Below are 18,135 nucleotides of genomic sequence, written 5' to 3' on the forward strand. Positions count from 1 at the left end.
TGTTCCCGATTCCCGACGAAGTGAAGACTGTCCCGAAAAACAGCTTCACGTTATAATAAAACAATAATTTCAAGTTCCGAACTGTCGCCGAGCAAACGAGCGAGCGACCCGCGTCAAGGGCGTCTGACTGCGCGCGCGCGGGGCGCGCGTGGCGAGCTGGCGTGAGATTGTGCGGTGAGGGGTGCGGTGCGGGGCGGGAGCGCGTTTGCCTTACCTCTACACAAAAGAAAGGAATAGAATGGGAATGGATCTAATTAAAGCCGAATTAATGATTCGACTCAACTTTGACGAAAACTGCATGACTTTCAAGTCTAGCTTAAATAGCGAAAAAGGCCAAGAAATGGTAAAATCGGTCAAAAGTAATATAAAATACATGTGGCAAGCTAAGAAATAAATTATTTCCATAAATTTGGTTGATTATTGATACCTAATAAGTATAAGTATGATAGTATAGGTAGATAATGAGAAGACATTTTTTTTTATTTGTTCAAGATCTCAAAGAATTTATATTATTTTTATATAAAAACGTCTATGGGCAGAGCAGCTGACGTAGTGCCAATAATGTAAAATATCGTTGTTATTAATACAATTACTATAATTTGAACGTTTTTTTTTCCGACTTCAGTCCCAAAATCCCGAAAAATTGATATCTTTTCCCGATAATAGCGCCTTTCGATCTGGCAACCCTACTCTGGTGGCATATCTCCACACCCAACTTCTCTTCATTGTTAATAGTTTAAACACACCATTAGAGTAACACTAATCATACACTAACAATAACAAAAAAAATAATTACGAAACAACAACAAAAATAACTTTAAAATCACGGCTAAATTAAAACTTGAAGACCAACTGTGATGTCAGGAGTAACTAATGACAATGAATGCGAGTTCAAAATTCTAAACTGCCCCCTCCAGATTAAATAAAAAATACCACAAATTTGTAAAACAAAACATCGCGGTCACTTCTTTCAACTTCACGAACAAAAGGTAAAGCCCACAGCTACTTATGTATATGGTTTGTTTCATTTTAATAAGTCGCTCGCAAATCTTATTATCTTTGTCTGCACCTGCAACTGCACTTATTATCTACAAAAAAACCCGGTATGTTGGCTTAGCTTGTTAGTCATACAATAAAACACTCTAACAATAATATGTCATTATTACCTTCAATCTAGAAACAAAACAGTACTCTTTAATGTGCCGAAAGTCCGAAACTGATAAGTACTGCAGCTGCGTACTTTTTTTTCCGTGGCCCCGTACATGTGTTTTTGTTGAATTTGTTTACCTGTATTATCTTTATCATACCTACCAAAGATTTGCAGAAATTTACCCTTTTGTTTCTTTGGATTAGGATTGCCTTGTTTATATTTAGGCTACGTTATATTCTTTGACTTTGACAACCAGTAGCACAGCGTTGCTTAAGTTCATAATTTTATAATGATACTTACTAGGGAGTTTTACACCTTATATTTATATTAGTGCAATGCAACGAGCAGGTCACTAGTTTTGACTAAAATCAATAGCTGGTTATACAAAAAACAGAATAACCCCATAAATTATTTAGATATAACCATTATATTCAAATCGATGCAAAAATACAATTTAAGTTTAATTCACACGTAAATGTTTGTCCGATGTACGTCCCGTATTCAATATACTAAGTGGTAACTCAATTCAATAATACCTAGTCCTTATTTATTTTTCTCCCGGGCGTGTCGAACCTACGAGACGTGCGATAAGTGCCTATCCAACGGAACCGAGCCCGAAGCTCCGCGCACGAACGCAGGTACGGGCTACGTATCATGGCGTGTCACGGTCACTGCGTGTCACGTGAATCCGCACGCGAACGCAGGTACGAGGTACGTACCTTGCCGTGTTCGTGAAATTCGTGATCTTAGTACCGCCGGGCTTAAGAACCCGTAGCTACGGATCGGCGTGTATCACGGATATCAGGAGCCCTAGTTTAAAGGTATAAGATAAAATAACTTTTCTTTTGATATATCATGTGACGTTTTCGTTTACACACTAAAACCACAGTGTAAAATGTAACAGTGGGCCGACGCCTTTGATGTTTGCGTAAATGCCGACACCGCTCAAGGTCTACGTACCTACCTAGGGTTATCACAGACTTACACAACTGCCCAAAAGAGGATGGAAATGTTTTTAGTTTTCATGTTGTATGATGTATGTGTACTAATTTTACAAATGACGTCCATTTTGAAAATAAAGATGGCGGACGTCACTTTTTTGAAAAAGTCGTCATGGGTGTTGTTTTCTGGGTTTTTAGGGGTGTGGATTTCAAAAATGGCATCTATTTTGAAAATAAATATGGCGGACGCTACTTTTTGAAATGGGTGTCGATGTGTGTAGCCGTGATATCAACCACCTTTAATTCTAAAATGGTCTCTATTTTTGAAATCTGCACCAACAAGAACCGCCAAAATTGACGTCATTTTTGTAATTGGAACCCCGAGGAACCTCGGAGATGACACCCATATCGATTTTTAAGAAAAATTAATGTCCGCCATCTTGGATTTCAAAATAGACGTCATTTTCGTAATCGGAATCCCGAGGAACCTCGGATATGACACCCATATCGACTTTTAAGAAAAAATAATTTCCGCCATCTTGGATTTCAAAATGAACGTCGTTTTCGTAATCGGATCCCCGAGGAACCTCGGAGATGACACTCATATCGATTTTTAAGAAAAATTAATGTCCGCCATCTTGGATTTCAAAATGAACGTCATTTTCGTAATCGGAACCCCGAGGAACCTCGGAGATGACACCCATATCGATTTTTAAGAAAAAATAATTTTCGCCATCTTGGATTGCAAAATGGACGTCATTTTCGTAATCGGAACCTCGAAGAACCTCGGAGATGACACCCATACCGATTTTTAAGAAAAATGAATGTCCGCCATCTTGGGTTCCATAATGGATGTCACCTCGGAGATGACACCCATATCGATTTTTAAGAAAAATTAATGTCCGCCATCTTGGATTTCAAAATTTACGTCATTTTCGTAATCGGAACCCCGAGGAACCTCGGAGATGACACCCATATCGATTTTTAAGAAAAAATAATGTTCGCCATCTTGGATTGCAAAATGGACGTCATTTTCGTAATCGGAACCTCGAAGAACCTCGGAGATGACACCCATACCGATTTTTAAGAAAAATGAATGTCCGCCATCTTGGGTTCCATAATGGATGTCATTTTCGTAATCGGCACCCTGAGGACTTTCAAAAATAATGAAAACATCAAATACTACATGATACATATACAAACAGAAGCAAGAAACAATTTCTTGCTTTTTAAAGTCTTAAACTACTCATAATTTCTTAAAATAAGTTATAAAACATGTCCGCCATTTTGAATTTTAAAATTGATATCATAATTATGATATATTTTTGTTTACACTGAGACAAATAATTAGCACATGTCGTATGAAATATTTTAATTGTGTGTTTTTTTTTTTATATACTACGTCGGTGGCAAACAAGCATACGGCCTGCCTGATGGTAAGCAGTATCCGTAGCCTATGTACGCCTGCAACTCCAGAGGAGTTACATGCGCGTTGCCGACCCTAACACCCTCCCACCCCTCGTTGAGCTCTGGCAACCTTACTCACCGGCAGGAACACAACACTATGAGTAGGGTCTAGTGTTATTTGGCTGCGATTTTCTGTAAGGTGGAGGTACTTCCTCAGTTGGGTTCTGCTCTAGATCTGGAATGACATCCGCTGTGCTGTGCCCTACCACACAGAGCCAGATGACATTTACAATGCCCATACCTCTCTTATAATGCCTGTGCTAAAAATGTGATTGCGAACTACCTGCAATAACTATACAGTACCTGGGCGACCGAGCTTTGCTCGGTTATAACTAACTATTTATTGTAATATGGTGGTGTATAGGTGATAATCTTAACTACATTCTTTTACTAAATTGAACTTGTCTAAAACAATAAAAATTAAAAAATTATATATATCAAATATCAAATATCAAACATTTATTCAGCAAATAGGCCACAGGGGCACTTTTACATGTCCATTTTTACAAACAATAAATTAAAAAAAAAACAATTACAAATATCGAATCTATGAAATAATAAATACTTTATTAGAGATGTATACTGTCTCTAAATGTCAAATTACACAAAAAAAACTATGATAAAAAAATAAAACCATAAAATACTAAAATTCTTTAGAGAGAGATCTTTTCTATAAAATTGAACATATAAAAAAAAACAAAAGTTAGTCACTAGGCGAGATTCGAACCCGTAACACTCGTTTAGCAGTCCGCGTCTTAACCCGCTGGACCAGACGTACAGTGGCCGGCAACACGAAATTAGCGACCATATTCTGCGTCGAAAGAAAAACGCATGAAAACTCGAAAACACGCGTTTTCCCAAACATAAGACTAATCTAGATCGATTGTTTACCCCCAAAAACCCCCATATACCAAATTTCAGCAAAATCGTTAGAGCCGTTTCCGAGATCCCGGAAATATATATATACAAGAATTGCTCGTTTAAAGGTATAAGATAATTAGGCATTAAAACACTCGTGTGATCTTTTTAAGAAACTCACTTCGTTCGTTTCCTAAGCCCACACTCGTGTATTTTAATGCCTTTTATTATGTAGCAGTGACATAAACTACTAATATATGTTGAAAGTAAGTATAGGCGGCTAACACAATGGTAACAAAAGACTAAAGTTTTGAAAATGTAATTTTCATCATCGTCACTTGGCTGTACATTTGAGGGCCTATCGCGAACCACGTTCGACGTGTTACCTCTCTGTCGCACTTGTAAATTCGTACGTAAGTATGACAGGGAGGCAACACGTCGAACGTGGTTCGCGGTAAGCCCTCTGATGCCACCTCCATTAGTCTTTTGTACGCCGGTATAGCCTTCGACTCAATGTATAATCTACACTTTTTATGGAAACGTAGTTCCTCCTTCCCGTAGAAATATTTAACTTTCCCATCACCAAGAAAGATTATTTGCTCGCAGTTATTAGCTGCTCAATTCCTCGTTTTTTCTCTGTTACTAAGTCAGTACAGTACACATATCAAACATTTTTCACTCATTTTGAAGTCATAATAACTTTTATTCTATAATTAAATTCATGTAATGTCCGCATCTAATTTATGTGCACGATAAACAAACAAATGAATGATTTGAAAGAAAAGACAAACAGCGCTTGCGAAGCTGAGCGGGGGGCGCGGGCGGGGCGAGGTATCTATCGCTCACTACGTCGGCTACGATAGGCTCCCGCGCGCCGAGCCGACATGTTGACGGACCAGGGCGGCGTGGTTATGAATTTCGCGCCTTTTTAAATTGATTTTACTATTACAATGCAAGCTACACACAGATATTTCTTACTTTCCATAAAATGGCTGCATATATTATTTTATAGTAATAGACTTATCTCTACGGACTTTAATTCAATATTAGATCTTACAGGACAAAAAACGCATATTAATTGTAAAGCACATATCCTATTCTTCTAATTTTTTGCCTTGCCTATTAACTTAAGAATTTAGATATGATATTGTGGATTTTTCAAACTTTAATTCAATATTGACAAAATAATAAGCTAATTTGAGTTTGACAAAGTAGCACGTTGATTTTTTTTCTAAAAATTTGATAGCATAAAGCCTCATACATATTATAAAAGACGATGCTTAAATTTTGTACTTTAATTCAATATTCAAAATTCATCAATAAAAATACATAAATACCTTATTTATATCTAACGCCCGTTCTAAATTTTCTTCATATATTACAAATATGCTTAAAAATATGTCCCATACCAGATAAACATCACTTTTCACTCTTTAGAATTATCGAAACTTATAGGGCAAAAATCCGGTCCCACTATTGGTCTATGAAAATATCCCGATTTTAGCATATTTTCACCGTTTGCACGAAGATTATAATCGAATCCACCAAAAGGCAAATCATTGTTTGATCGAACAAAAAGTCACGGTCACGGCAGAATCGATTATTTATTAATCTTCCAAATGTGCTCGTCAATCATTATATTTACTTGGGATACTGCTTTATTTCCAGAATTAAATACGTACATTTAACTGTGATTTTAGTATTTTCACAAGCTTTTATTCAACTTGCCCTGTTAGTATGTAACCATGTTAGTTAGTGTGGGGTCAAATCTTGGAAGCTAAATTTGAGCTACTTCCCGATTTCGGATTAAGCTATATTATAATATTATAATAATATTGAGTAATATTAGTTGTAAATTCTTGAGAAAAACAAATTATGTCAGTCGCGACACCCGAGACATCAAGTGTGAAGTAGCGGTATTGATAATTCCGTTACTCGATGCTAGATGTTGACTACGAAACGAATAAGCGTTTTGGTACCAAAACTGACGTATGGAGTGAGCACTCTATGCTTACTTCTTATTTCTGTATGGAAATGTGTACATACTGTAAAAGAGATACGGTCCATCTCAGTAGGGGAATTTAAACGCTCCAGGTAGATTCTGATAATATTTTTATATTTTTTCTTCAAGCAACACAATACAACTATCGACTAATTAAGTTGCTTGCCACTTTCAGAATGAAATCGCCTGCAGATCTTTATTCCTTCAGCAGGGCGATAGTTCTGAATTCAAATAATCGTTGCCAGTTATCTATCACGAGACTGTGAAGGTTTCCAACCTTCACAATACATACTTATATAGGATGGTGAAATCATATCTTTCTCGTATCTAGTTGTATACAAAATCAAGAATTTATAAACATTGCTATAAAATTAAAAGCAATCAACTAATACACGCTCACTAAAGTTAGTTTATTTTTTAAGAATACCGACGTTGAAATCGGATTTGTCATACTTTTGTGACTTATTACTCACCTGTGTACTTCACGACCCTTGTACCAACTTAAGATATTTTATACCTTTTCAAGATTTCATTTAAGACATCTACAAAATACGCTCATACTCGAGTATTACTCTTTTACTCCACCTTTTATTACAGCTCTACATAAAATACGTCTCGAGACCCTAATTCGCATGAAAAATATTTTGTTTTCTTCTCAAGAATGATGCGGCAACATATCGTAGGAATTTTATGCTTGAACCTTTTATCTGAGCTTTATTTCTATAAACTGTAATATTTATACAATTCATATATATATAAATACGTACACATCGGAAACGGTCCTAACGGTTTTCGGTATACGGGGGTTTTTGGGGGCGAAAAATCTAGATGGGCGTCTGGGAAAACGCGTATTTTTTGAGTTTGTATATGTTTTCCGATCAAAGCTCGGTCTCCCAATATTACTTAAATTAAGTGTGTAAGAATACTGAAAAAGATTATTATTGTTTCTGAAGTCAGTAAATTATTGAAGGGTTCAAAATTGGAAATTAAAACTTGAACCAAATAGCGAATTTATTATTTTATGTTATTTATATATTTTACTCTTATTTAAGTATACCTATCTTGCTATGCCTTTAGGTGCATAAGATACAAATGAGTTCTACTGTAAACACATTTATGCAATAAATGATATTACTATGATTGACGCTCGAATTTATGCAATAAATGATATTAATATGATTGACGCTCGAATTGTTCAATTTTTTTTAAATCAAAACTGAGACTAATCTAAAAAGTCAGTTTTTTTATCTCGATAAATCTCCTTTTTTTTCTTTTGGCAGAAGAAAGTACTGACGAAGTATAAGACTGCACGAAGAAAGTCGAAAACTTAAACATTAGGTAATTACTTTCGGGACACGAGCAACTTCACGCGGAAAATGCGAAGTATAGAAAACTTTTAAAAGATCCATTACACTGTATACAATGTGTAACTAAATCCAATACCGGCGATAAATTAAACCAATAGAATTTATCTGTTTAATCATCAATTAAAAAGTTTTTAAGTCACACTTAATTATGACCGCGTAATTATTTCTTGGAGATTTTGTGAGCAGCAATGTAAAACATTACAAGACCTAACATGACACGACGTATACGAGCTTTTGATAGTAACTGCCAACAGGCGTTGAAAGTTACTTTAAAAAGCTCGTGTTTCGTAACTTGTTGCTTTACATTGCCATATTGCGGACCGAATTACTTTGTGTGGTGTTCATATTTTCATTTTTTTCTAAGCAAAATTAATGTAAGTAATAGGTATACTTCTTAAGTCCTATGCTAACTACCGTTTTAATATCCGCCCGTATTGAATTTACACTCATGTCATCTATCTCGCTGGCATGCGATTTAACATAGTCTTGTGTCGCGTCTTGTCAGTTGGTCATGGTTGTTATGAAGGTAGTAGTAGTAGTAGTAGTAGTAGTAAAACACTTTATTGTACAGAAAGAAACATAAAACAGGACAGAACATACATCATTAAGGTATGTTAGTGGCTTATGTTATGCGTTATGCTCCTTTGGTGATCCTGATAAATAAGCAGTAAAATCTTTCATGTTTGCTTTAGAAAATATCTATTAACAAACATTAAATAGACAACTACAATTTTACACGAGTATTCCGTGATTGGGGAAATAAGTAAAAAATAAAAATAATTTATTTAGAACACAAACAGTCACATATACAAATGAATTTGAAGTACAATGTAGAGTACTTAACATACTTAAGAATCATAGACCTGGAGGTTCATTATTAAGTACATAATGTTAACATACATACTAACAGCATAAAGAAAATGAAAAAAAAAAAAAAATGAAATCGAAAATGAAAATGATGAAGAAGTAAAGCTTATAATGGCTGATGATGATAGATTCAATTAATTTTATTTCACTCAGCAAAATGTTCATGTCGATTCGTTACATTATGTACTTAATAGGTAGTGTGTTTACAGAGCCATTTCCTCTTTGCGTGTCATCGTAAAAAAAACATCAGGTTGCATTAACATAATTTAACGATTTAGGCAAAAAAGACAAAACTAAAGTCAAGGTCACATCATGATCGATTACTAACCCCCATGAACATAATTAACGACTTTTCAATTATCTTATTTAAATGCGATTCATCAAAGCAAAATTTCGCTACGAATCAAATGATCAAAATGAACAACTACAGCAATTATTTTGGTTGCACGGACTTAAAGCAATAATTAAAATACTTTACGCTTGATACCTATAATTTAATTTTCTTAAATCAGTCATAACCTTTAACTTGTCAAGGTAGGGTCAATACAGGTAAGTGTGGCGCAGGGGTCTGTTTGCACATTGATTAGTTTTTATTACAAGTTCATACATTTACCCCGCAATAAAGAATCAATGTGTAAACAGCCCCAATGTGTACCTTACCTAAAACATGTGCCTGCAATAGTTTTTTGTTAAAATAATGTTATTTATCCCTTTTAGTTTAAACGCCTCCTTCATCATCAGGCCTTGTACATCTTTACAGAAGATTTAATCAGCATGTGTGATCTAGCAACAGCGCCGCTCTTGGCATGTTCGTCCACATTTATGACAGGTAAACTAGACCAAAGCGACTCTCATCGTGCATGCGTCTTATAACCCGTTTTCGAGCCAAGTCTTAAACCCAGGACCTAGTTGTCATAGGTTTTGTGGCCTCTTTAAAAGGCTGGCTCAACGCGGTTTGTTGCTCTAGATCTTCCCATGAGTTGCAGTTGATGTTAAACGCAGTCTTTAAAGTGGAGTAATGGGCGTCCTACGGTATGTTTGCCTAATGCAATTTGACTCAGAATGATCTGTCTGGGCAAATGAGCACTGTTCATGCGTTTCATGTGCCCTAGCTACTGCAAGCGCCTCTGTTTTAGTACGAGTAGCTCGGTAATGGTAGAAAGCTGAACAATCTCCAGCACATTTTCGATGGTAACCCTGTCTTTCCATGTTATGTTTAGTATACTCCGAAGACAGCGCATGTAGAAGGTGCTCAATCTTTGTTCCTGATTAGCGTACGGCATCCAGGTTTCGGCCCCGTAGAAGAGTATGCTCAAGACACAAGTTTGGTAGACAGTTATCTTGGTCTTTGTCGTAAGGTGTTTGTTATTTCATACTCTTGCACGTAGCCTGCCGATCGTGGCCACTTTGCCGATGTAAATATGAGTTTATCAAACTCCTCCTTGCCTACTCAAAAAAAAAACAAGAAAATCGCCTACAATTTTTATGACTAAGTACAAAGAGATAATAACAAATCTACGGCAAATTTCGGCTCTCGTAAAATTAATGAAAATATTTATAATTCTGCCAAACTATTACCGTTCTATAGTAAAGGAATAATTTAATAAAAGGGAATCACAAATTCTTAAAAATTGCTTTTTTATTAGCAATTTCGATAAGACGATACGGATTCCCTCGATTTTTATTTGAAGTGTCACGTCTAAGAGATTTTATAGATTTCTTGGAGCGTTCGGATGTCAAACGCAGGGTGGATATCTGCGAAACCGGATATCGATGGAGACTTGTAAAGCAAAAGCTGTTAAATATATTAAAGTGACGGATTATTTCAAAAGATATACAATTCGGAAGATTTTTTTATTAGAGTCTGATGAAAATATAATTATAATATAATATACAAATTCTTTTCTTCAAATTACCGGTCAATTTTGTTGTTATATATAATTAATTTTAATGTGTTTATTTAACAATGTAGTCTAGATTTTAACAGTAATGAATTGTAATTGATTGTATCTAATTTGAAATTTCGGATGTTTTTATTATTTTATTTTAATTTATTAGACAATAATTTTGTTCTAATCTTAGAATAGTTAATTTAAATTAAGTAAGGATTTTTTTGTACTTATTTTTTGTGGCAATAAAGCATTTTTCTATTTGTAAAATAATTAAACCTTTTACATTTTGTTGTAATTATTTTTTACGATTGTATTCCAAATATTCTCGCTCTATTTTCCGATCGGTGATCTTTTTCAAACCTTAGCGACATCATCGTTCACCCATTGTAATATTTAATAATCTACCTTTACTTGTCTACGCCTACATCGGATTGTGAAGTGTACGAGTATATTATTTTTTTCAAATAACAATTTTAGCGTTAGTTTAAATCACGACATCTATCAATTAAAAAAAAAGTTGTGTTCGATACAGAATTGAGTCAGTTTTGCCTTCATTCTCGATAGATCCAGTCTATAAATCCAAAATGGATCTAGTGAGAAATGTTTTTCTTCTTAGATCCATTTTTTTATGTTGGTATATAAAAATTTGCCACGGAACTGGCAAAAGATTAATTCGTTTTAATTTTAAAGGTTTTTTTTTTCAATCGTAATTGTAATTCTGAAAAGGAATAATTTGGAACTTCTCTATATCTCCGGAAAAAAGGTTAATGGTATAAAATATGATCAACTATCATAATAACCAACTTTAAACAACCGCTAGTTTTCTTGTGGTTATGCAGTAAGGGGGTGATTTGGAGACACCCTTTTATGTTTAGTTTTTTTTTTGTTTTACCATTAGGTTTAAATTTACTTGATTTTATTGTATGTTTTTGAGTATAAATATTTACTTTGTTGTTTCAGATATGTGAGGCCCGTCCAAAATGGCGGCGCTACGCATCGCTTGGCGCACCCAACTGCAGCGGTTCCTCATGAAGGTGGACACGAAGACCTGAGCCGACAGAAGATGGAGTTCGCCTCTTTGTTACCCACCAATGTAAGTTTGATATAGTAATCAGTTTTTTTTTTCAGTTACACAAGGGAGCATCATAAGCCTGCTGGTTACTTAATTAAATCAAATATTTTAACAAAAAAAAATTAGTTCCAACCTGGTTAATATTTTTGTCTTAATAAGGCACCAGGTTTAAATGTTTTCAACCATATGCGTATAACGAAGTAATTATGCTGGTGATGCCTATGCTATATTGGGTAGTTACGGAACAAATTTTGTACATGTTTATTTTTTTAATGACAATGCTTCCCATGATCCGCAAACATTTCACTCATTCCGAAGCTTCAGTTTCGTTTTTTTTACTTATTTGTATTTCTAGGTAAAGTTTTTATTAAGGGGCTCCCCTGGCGCCAATTACCTTCGATGTGAATCCCTTAGTTTTATATCTTTTTGTGTAGTTTATTATGTTAACAACACCGGTTTTAAGCAATATAGTATCCCATATTTTCTTCAGTCTTTGAGATACTCGGCATCAAAGTTGAAGAATTTAAGGCATTTTGTGTTAATTATTTTAAAATATATAATCTTCATCTCAATTGTGTATCATCCATCCATTACAGCAATCAAATAACGAATTTTTTTTTTACAATGTTTAAAAAAAATCATAAAAAATAAGTATACATTTCTTTCTAAATCCGGCAGACCACAATGGAGATAAAAGATTGAAGAACCAATAGCTGTTTATCTTACAATTCTTTCTGTAGAATAAATGTAGGAGTAACGACTCAAAACTTGACAAAATCGACGAAAACCGTGGGGAGCCCCTAGAGGCCTACTAAACTCGAAAATGCTCAATTCTTAAACAAAACACTCGAACATACCTTCGACGATAACATTAAGCTGCGAAACTGTACCTACAAACCAAACTATCTCAAACGTATCTTATTACATTGTTGCATCCTATTGCTACTGACCCATCAAACTCTACCCTTGTCTCCAAAAGGTCCTAAGTCTATCCCTCTCCACCAACCCTGACCAATTTTGAACCTTATTCCTTCGCAAGTAGGTTTACAAATTGTCAGTTACCAATATGGACCAATATTACTAATACATAAGACTTTTTCGAATTGAGATACATGGACGTAAGACACTTTATAGCACAACTAGCAGCACGTGCTGCGGGAACATTTTCTTCATCGGTTCACTAGTTTATAGTCTCTGTAAGATACGTGTGCGAACAACGGACACGTTTAGAGACACTTTGGCTGGTTTTAGTGTCGCGCTGACCGTCAGTACGGAGCAGACCGCACCGGACCAATATTAATTAATTTAAGGGAGCGTATTAGAGTAAAGCTGACGGGTCGGGGATATGAACTTAATGCAATCGTTTAGTTCTGAGAAATGGTAATTTGCTCAAGCATCATTCTCCTAACTGAAGTTACATACATGATTGAGCAAAGACAGCGACAATGACAAAATAATAGTTATTAAGTATATTACTGTTACTAGTTAGTATAGTCGAGAGGTGTTGGAAAAACATATTGGACGGGTCTTTGTCTTAATAGTTGCCGACAATTAAGCAACGAGCTAGGAAAATATATCTAACTAAATTGTCGAATTTGAACTTAGGGCTGCGTTTAACTATGCTGACTACAAGTTATTAATGTGTTTAAAAATAAATTAGTTTTATGATTTGAATGATTTACGGTTAGTTTCACTAGACTTCAATCGACCGGGATATAAACCGTGATTACTTTTTATATAGTTTTTGAGCTCCCGATATTTCGACGCAGTTACATACATCTTGTTCACGGGTAACTGGAGATAGCGGGTGGGTGTTAAAGTTGTGTAGACCGCGCTCGGTCTACGCTCATTCGTGCGCGTCGGCTGCGTTCGCTTTCAACGTTACCACTGATCGCGTCCACACTTGTTAGTCTATCTAAGCACACCACACACACAGTGTCACTGCGCGTGTTTGTGTAAAAAAACCATTGATATCCGAATCAAACACGTAGTGAGACTGCGTCGAAATATCAGGAGCTCAAAAACAATATAAAAGGTGATCACGGTTTATATCCCGGTCGATTTAAATATAGCTTTATCATTGCCAGAACCACAAGGTAGATAAGAATTTTTATGCATACCAAAGGTTACATTAAAATAATTAGGTAAATAATTATATAAGTACGATAGTTGCCTGGATTAACTACTTTAATTCATACCTTCCCGCACTAACCCATTTATCCTATAAAGTGTAAAGTTACGCGAGTAAATGTGGAGACAAAATACCAAAACACGTGTTACCTCGGAACTGAGCAGAGTTTTGGAATTGTTTTTAACAAATTATATGTAGAAATAGAAACCGCGTAGCTTGGTATGTGCTGAAAACGCTTAACGATGTGCGGTGTTTGTAATGGGGTGATCTCCATAAAATAGCGTTCTCAAGGTAAATGTTCTTTAATGCCAAATATCAGGTCGATTGAGCGATTAAGAAAGCCGTTTAGGGGATGGTTGGTGTAGCTGTACATGACTAAGATCCTGTCGCTTTTTACTAGGTAGATATTCGCTTTCAACAACATCGTCACAGACAACATTTTTATAAAATAAATCTACGGTCTACTAATATATATCTCCCATTTCATAAAAAAATAATTATGTGGCCATGACAACAATTAGACCAGATATTAAATATTTATTTTCTGGCCGTGTTACTCAAACAAAATCTGAGATGATACTTTTTTATAGCCTTAATAATTATAATGATTGTACAAGCATGATTTCATCCATCCCATATCCGGAATTTCCATTTTTTCATAATTAAAAAAAAATGGCAAATGATAACACGCCCCTTTTTTACGCCGGCAGGTAGTATTTGAGTTCAATGAGACGGCGACGGTGGAGTACAGCGATGGAGAGGACCCGGACGCCGTCACTCTGCTGTCCGTCCTCCTCGTCGGTAAGATACCCAAGTTATTTCCATGTGTTAGTCACTCTCAATACAACAAGAGTTCCACCTTCACCAACAGGGGGGTGCAGACCTCCGTGAGGCTCTTGCTGCCCGGTAAGCTCGCCAAGCACGCCGTCAGTGAAGACTCCAAGACCGTCACTAAGTACACCAGCTCCAAGTAGGCGTTCATCATATGCGATCTGTCTTCTCAATACACACAGGTAGCTTCAATGGTAGATTCGAGTCCAACGACACTGTTATGGTATACAGTGAGGAAGAAACGAATACCGTCACTCTGCTGATGGCAGGTCTATGAAATGGCAATGTGACCCAGACGCCGTCAGTTTGCTGTTGTCCTCCTTCTTAGTAAGTTTTCAGAAGACGACGTATTTCCTGGTTAAAGTTTAATGAGACTGTGATGGAGTACAGAAATAAAGACGCCATCACTCTGCTATCCGTCACTCTAATCGGTTAGTTACCCAAAGATCACACGAATATGTAGATACTTGTATTCTTGTATTGCCCCGCATTCGAGATGAATTATATTAAGCGCGCCATGGAAGTACATAAGAATTATTCCAAACGGCGGCACAGTGCTGCCCCATCACGCATAACCAACCAACCGCTTAACAGCAGTAACAGTAACAACCATTGGAAACTCATTCAATTGTGTACCTACCATAATTTCCAAATTCAAATTTTGTTTTTACAAAGGTTGTATGTCTGGTATGCGTAGTTATGCAGAGTACGAGTAACATACCTATAATAGTCGTTATACCTTTCGCTCGCCAAATCACTATAGCTTCTTTCCTTCTATACCCGCGGCCATTCGAAAATTTGGTCGTAAATGTTATAACTCTTCTATAAATAAATGCTACCTATGTACTTCTAAAGTAGTACCAGACTTGAAATAAGCAATGTTTTTATTCAAGTAATATTTGATATTTAAACCTAAGCTTATAATGGCTTTTTCATTGAAGAAATAACCTTAATAAGTCCTTAACTTTAAAAGCGGCACGCGTCGACGGCATTTAGCGCTTGATTCATTTTCCTTTCAGTCTCTTGCCATTAAAATTTATTTTACAGCGACTAAGTCTAAAATGAATTTTATCGGATCAATGAAACATCAAAATCGAGTTATGAAAAAAAACGGGTCAAGTGCAAATTCGTTTAACTCGCGTACTGAGGGTTCTGTACAAACTTTCAATTATCTAATGTAAGCAGACAAGACTTTCGACCAGAAGTATACTCAGTATTATTGTGTACAGCGCCATCTATCGGAAAATTGTCTAACTAATTTGCCCAACCTATATATATGTTGGTTTTTCAAGGATAATTCCTTATTTAATATTAATTTTTCTGTCATTTAATTTTCTTTGTTATTTATTTTAATTAATTTGAATGTTATATTGCAACTGAGTTATGCCTTGATTAATAACCTGACTTGTAATAGTTGTAATATTTATAATATTATTAATAACTGACTATGACTATCATGTGAACCGATTTCAACAATTTTTGTTTTTTTAGAAATAATGTGTTTGGTGTAATCTCATATATGTTTCAAATATAATAAACGACGACAAAGGGGGTTAAATTGCAATTTAAATTAGAAAATGTTTTTTGTTAACTAAAAAACAGTTATCAAGTTAGACATATATTATGATTATATTTTTCCTGTCATATATATAATAATGTGATTGGTACCAATGTAAAAAAAATTAAATATGAAAACATAATTAAAAATTGTTTGTTCAATTTGAGCAAAAGCCCCTTTGAAATTTTGCCCCTTTATTGGCCTTTCCTTTTATTGATAATTTTCCATACTTCATAAAAAAAAATATTTTCGATGTGTTTGGGTTAGCGTTGTTCATGATTAGTTCAAATCGATAGCTTAAGTAGCTTATATTTTGGATGTGACAAACATATGGACAGACGGACAGAGTTACACCAAATGGGTACTTTTTGTAACTTTTCGGTACGGAACCCTAAAAATGGCATCATTCACTTTTGCCATAACATTAGTCCCAAGTAGGAAACAATCTTAAAAACGAAAATAAACCCGAAAATTACACGGTTGGCAAGTAATGTACAAAGACCCGGAAGGCTTTCAATGTGACAATCTGGGATTTGATAAGACCAGTTTTGTCACTATCAATATAAAAAAAATCAGGCGCCCCTTATTAGAATGTAAGATAAAATGTATCATTTCAATGGGCTACGTTAACATCGATGTTTAATGTTAACTTAAAACTGTTTTCAGTATACTTACTTTAGTGTGTAGTTTAGTGTGTAGTTAGTGTGTAGTAGTACTTACTTTAGCAAAATTTCTTTATAAATTCGGATCCTTCAATTCTCCTGGTCTGTACCCTAGTCACTGCTAATCTCGCCAGAGCACAATAGGCCTTCGGTTGATTCGGGAGGAATATTCAACAATCCCGAACGAAATGAATTTTACCTTTTGCATCGCCCAAAATATAATTTTATGGGCGACAATGGACCGAAATTCAATTTATTTTCCTCGTAACGGGTGGAAAAAACTAGACCCGCATTCTAAACCGAATTTGAATTTAATAAATGGCTGGGATTTAATCATAAACTCAGTTTTCGTATTACTGCAGCAGCTGTAATGAATGTTATTTATTTAAGGAATTAATTTGAAGCATTTTGTCTTTATAGATTAAATTCAAAACAATTATTCATATTTCAAATCAATAAATACCTTCTATTTGAAAAAACTGGCTTGTGAATATGTTTTTTGTACTCGACTGTACACATGAAGCATTATGTGCCGATCCTGTATCGCAACTTTTTTATTAAAGTTACTTCTCAAAATACTACGTGAAAGATTGCTTTGCATGGAGATAACCATCCATGACCACAAGCTTGCTTCTCTTAGCAAAATATCGTATCTGTTTAGGTAATGATTGACTACTGATGGACAATATACAAATTATTAATGTACTTAATTTGTCCCCAGGCATATTCCTCTCCCTGCTTATATTCCTGAGCGTGGCAGGCAACATCCTAGTATGCATCGCCATCTACACAGACCGAGGGTTGAGGCGCATCGGCAACTTGTTCCTGGCTTCACTAGCCATCGCAGATATGCTGGTCGCCGCTGCCGTTATGACGTTCGCAGGAGTCAACGATTTATTGGGGTATGTTACAGCTATTAGAGTTATTTTAAGCCCCAACAACGAAATTTTTTTTTTTTTGCTTCAAGTAAATAATGTATTTTTTTATTAAGGATGACACAAGTTTGAACGTTTCGGGTCCGGGCCGGGGCGTTCGACACTGTTTCTATGACCGGTGATCACGTGATATTTTCTATAGAAAAAGAAGTGTCCTGGCCCGGACCCAGACCATTGTAACGTGAGTCGTCCTTGATATGTATATTTTCAGTAGATACAGAATTGTCAAACTCCCTCTGTTGTTTACTAGCGTGCAACGTATTTACTTACACCTCACGTATTCAGGAATGGGATACTAGTGGCACATTTGCCAAATATGGTCGCACCTTTTTGAAAGCTAACTAAAAAACTTGTGATAATTATCTGAACGTAAGGTGCATACACCGCAGTCATCTTATGTGG

General features: G+C 35.5%; 1 protein-coding gene across 1 annotated transcript in view; it reads left to right on the plus strand.

The window, feature by feature from the left end:
* The window catches only part of LOC133529475 (dopamine receptor 1), a 172,980-nt gene that overhangs the window by 138,991 nt on the left and 15,854 nt on the right, over positions 1-18,135 (plus strand). The window contains exons 2-4 of the mRNA XM_061867190.1: positions 11,505-11,637; positions 14,458-14,548; positions 17,520-17,700. Coding sequence (XP_061723174.1) covers positions 11,608-11,637; positions 14,458-14,548; positions 17,520-17,700 — 302 coding nt within the window. The 5' untranslated portion in view covers positions 11,505-11,607. The remainder of the gene's footprint in view (positions 1-11,504; positions 11,638-14,457; positions 14,549-17,519; positions 17,701-18,135) is intronic.

This window comes from Cydia pomonella, chromosome 21 (assembly GCF_033807575.1).
Source record: "Cydia pomonella isolate Wapato2018A chromosome 21, ilCydPomo1, whole genome shotgun sequence".
Classification (NCBI taxonomy): Eukaryota; Metazoa; Arthropoda; class Insecta; order Lepidoptera; family Tortricidae; genus Cydia; species Cydia pomonella.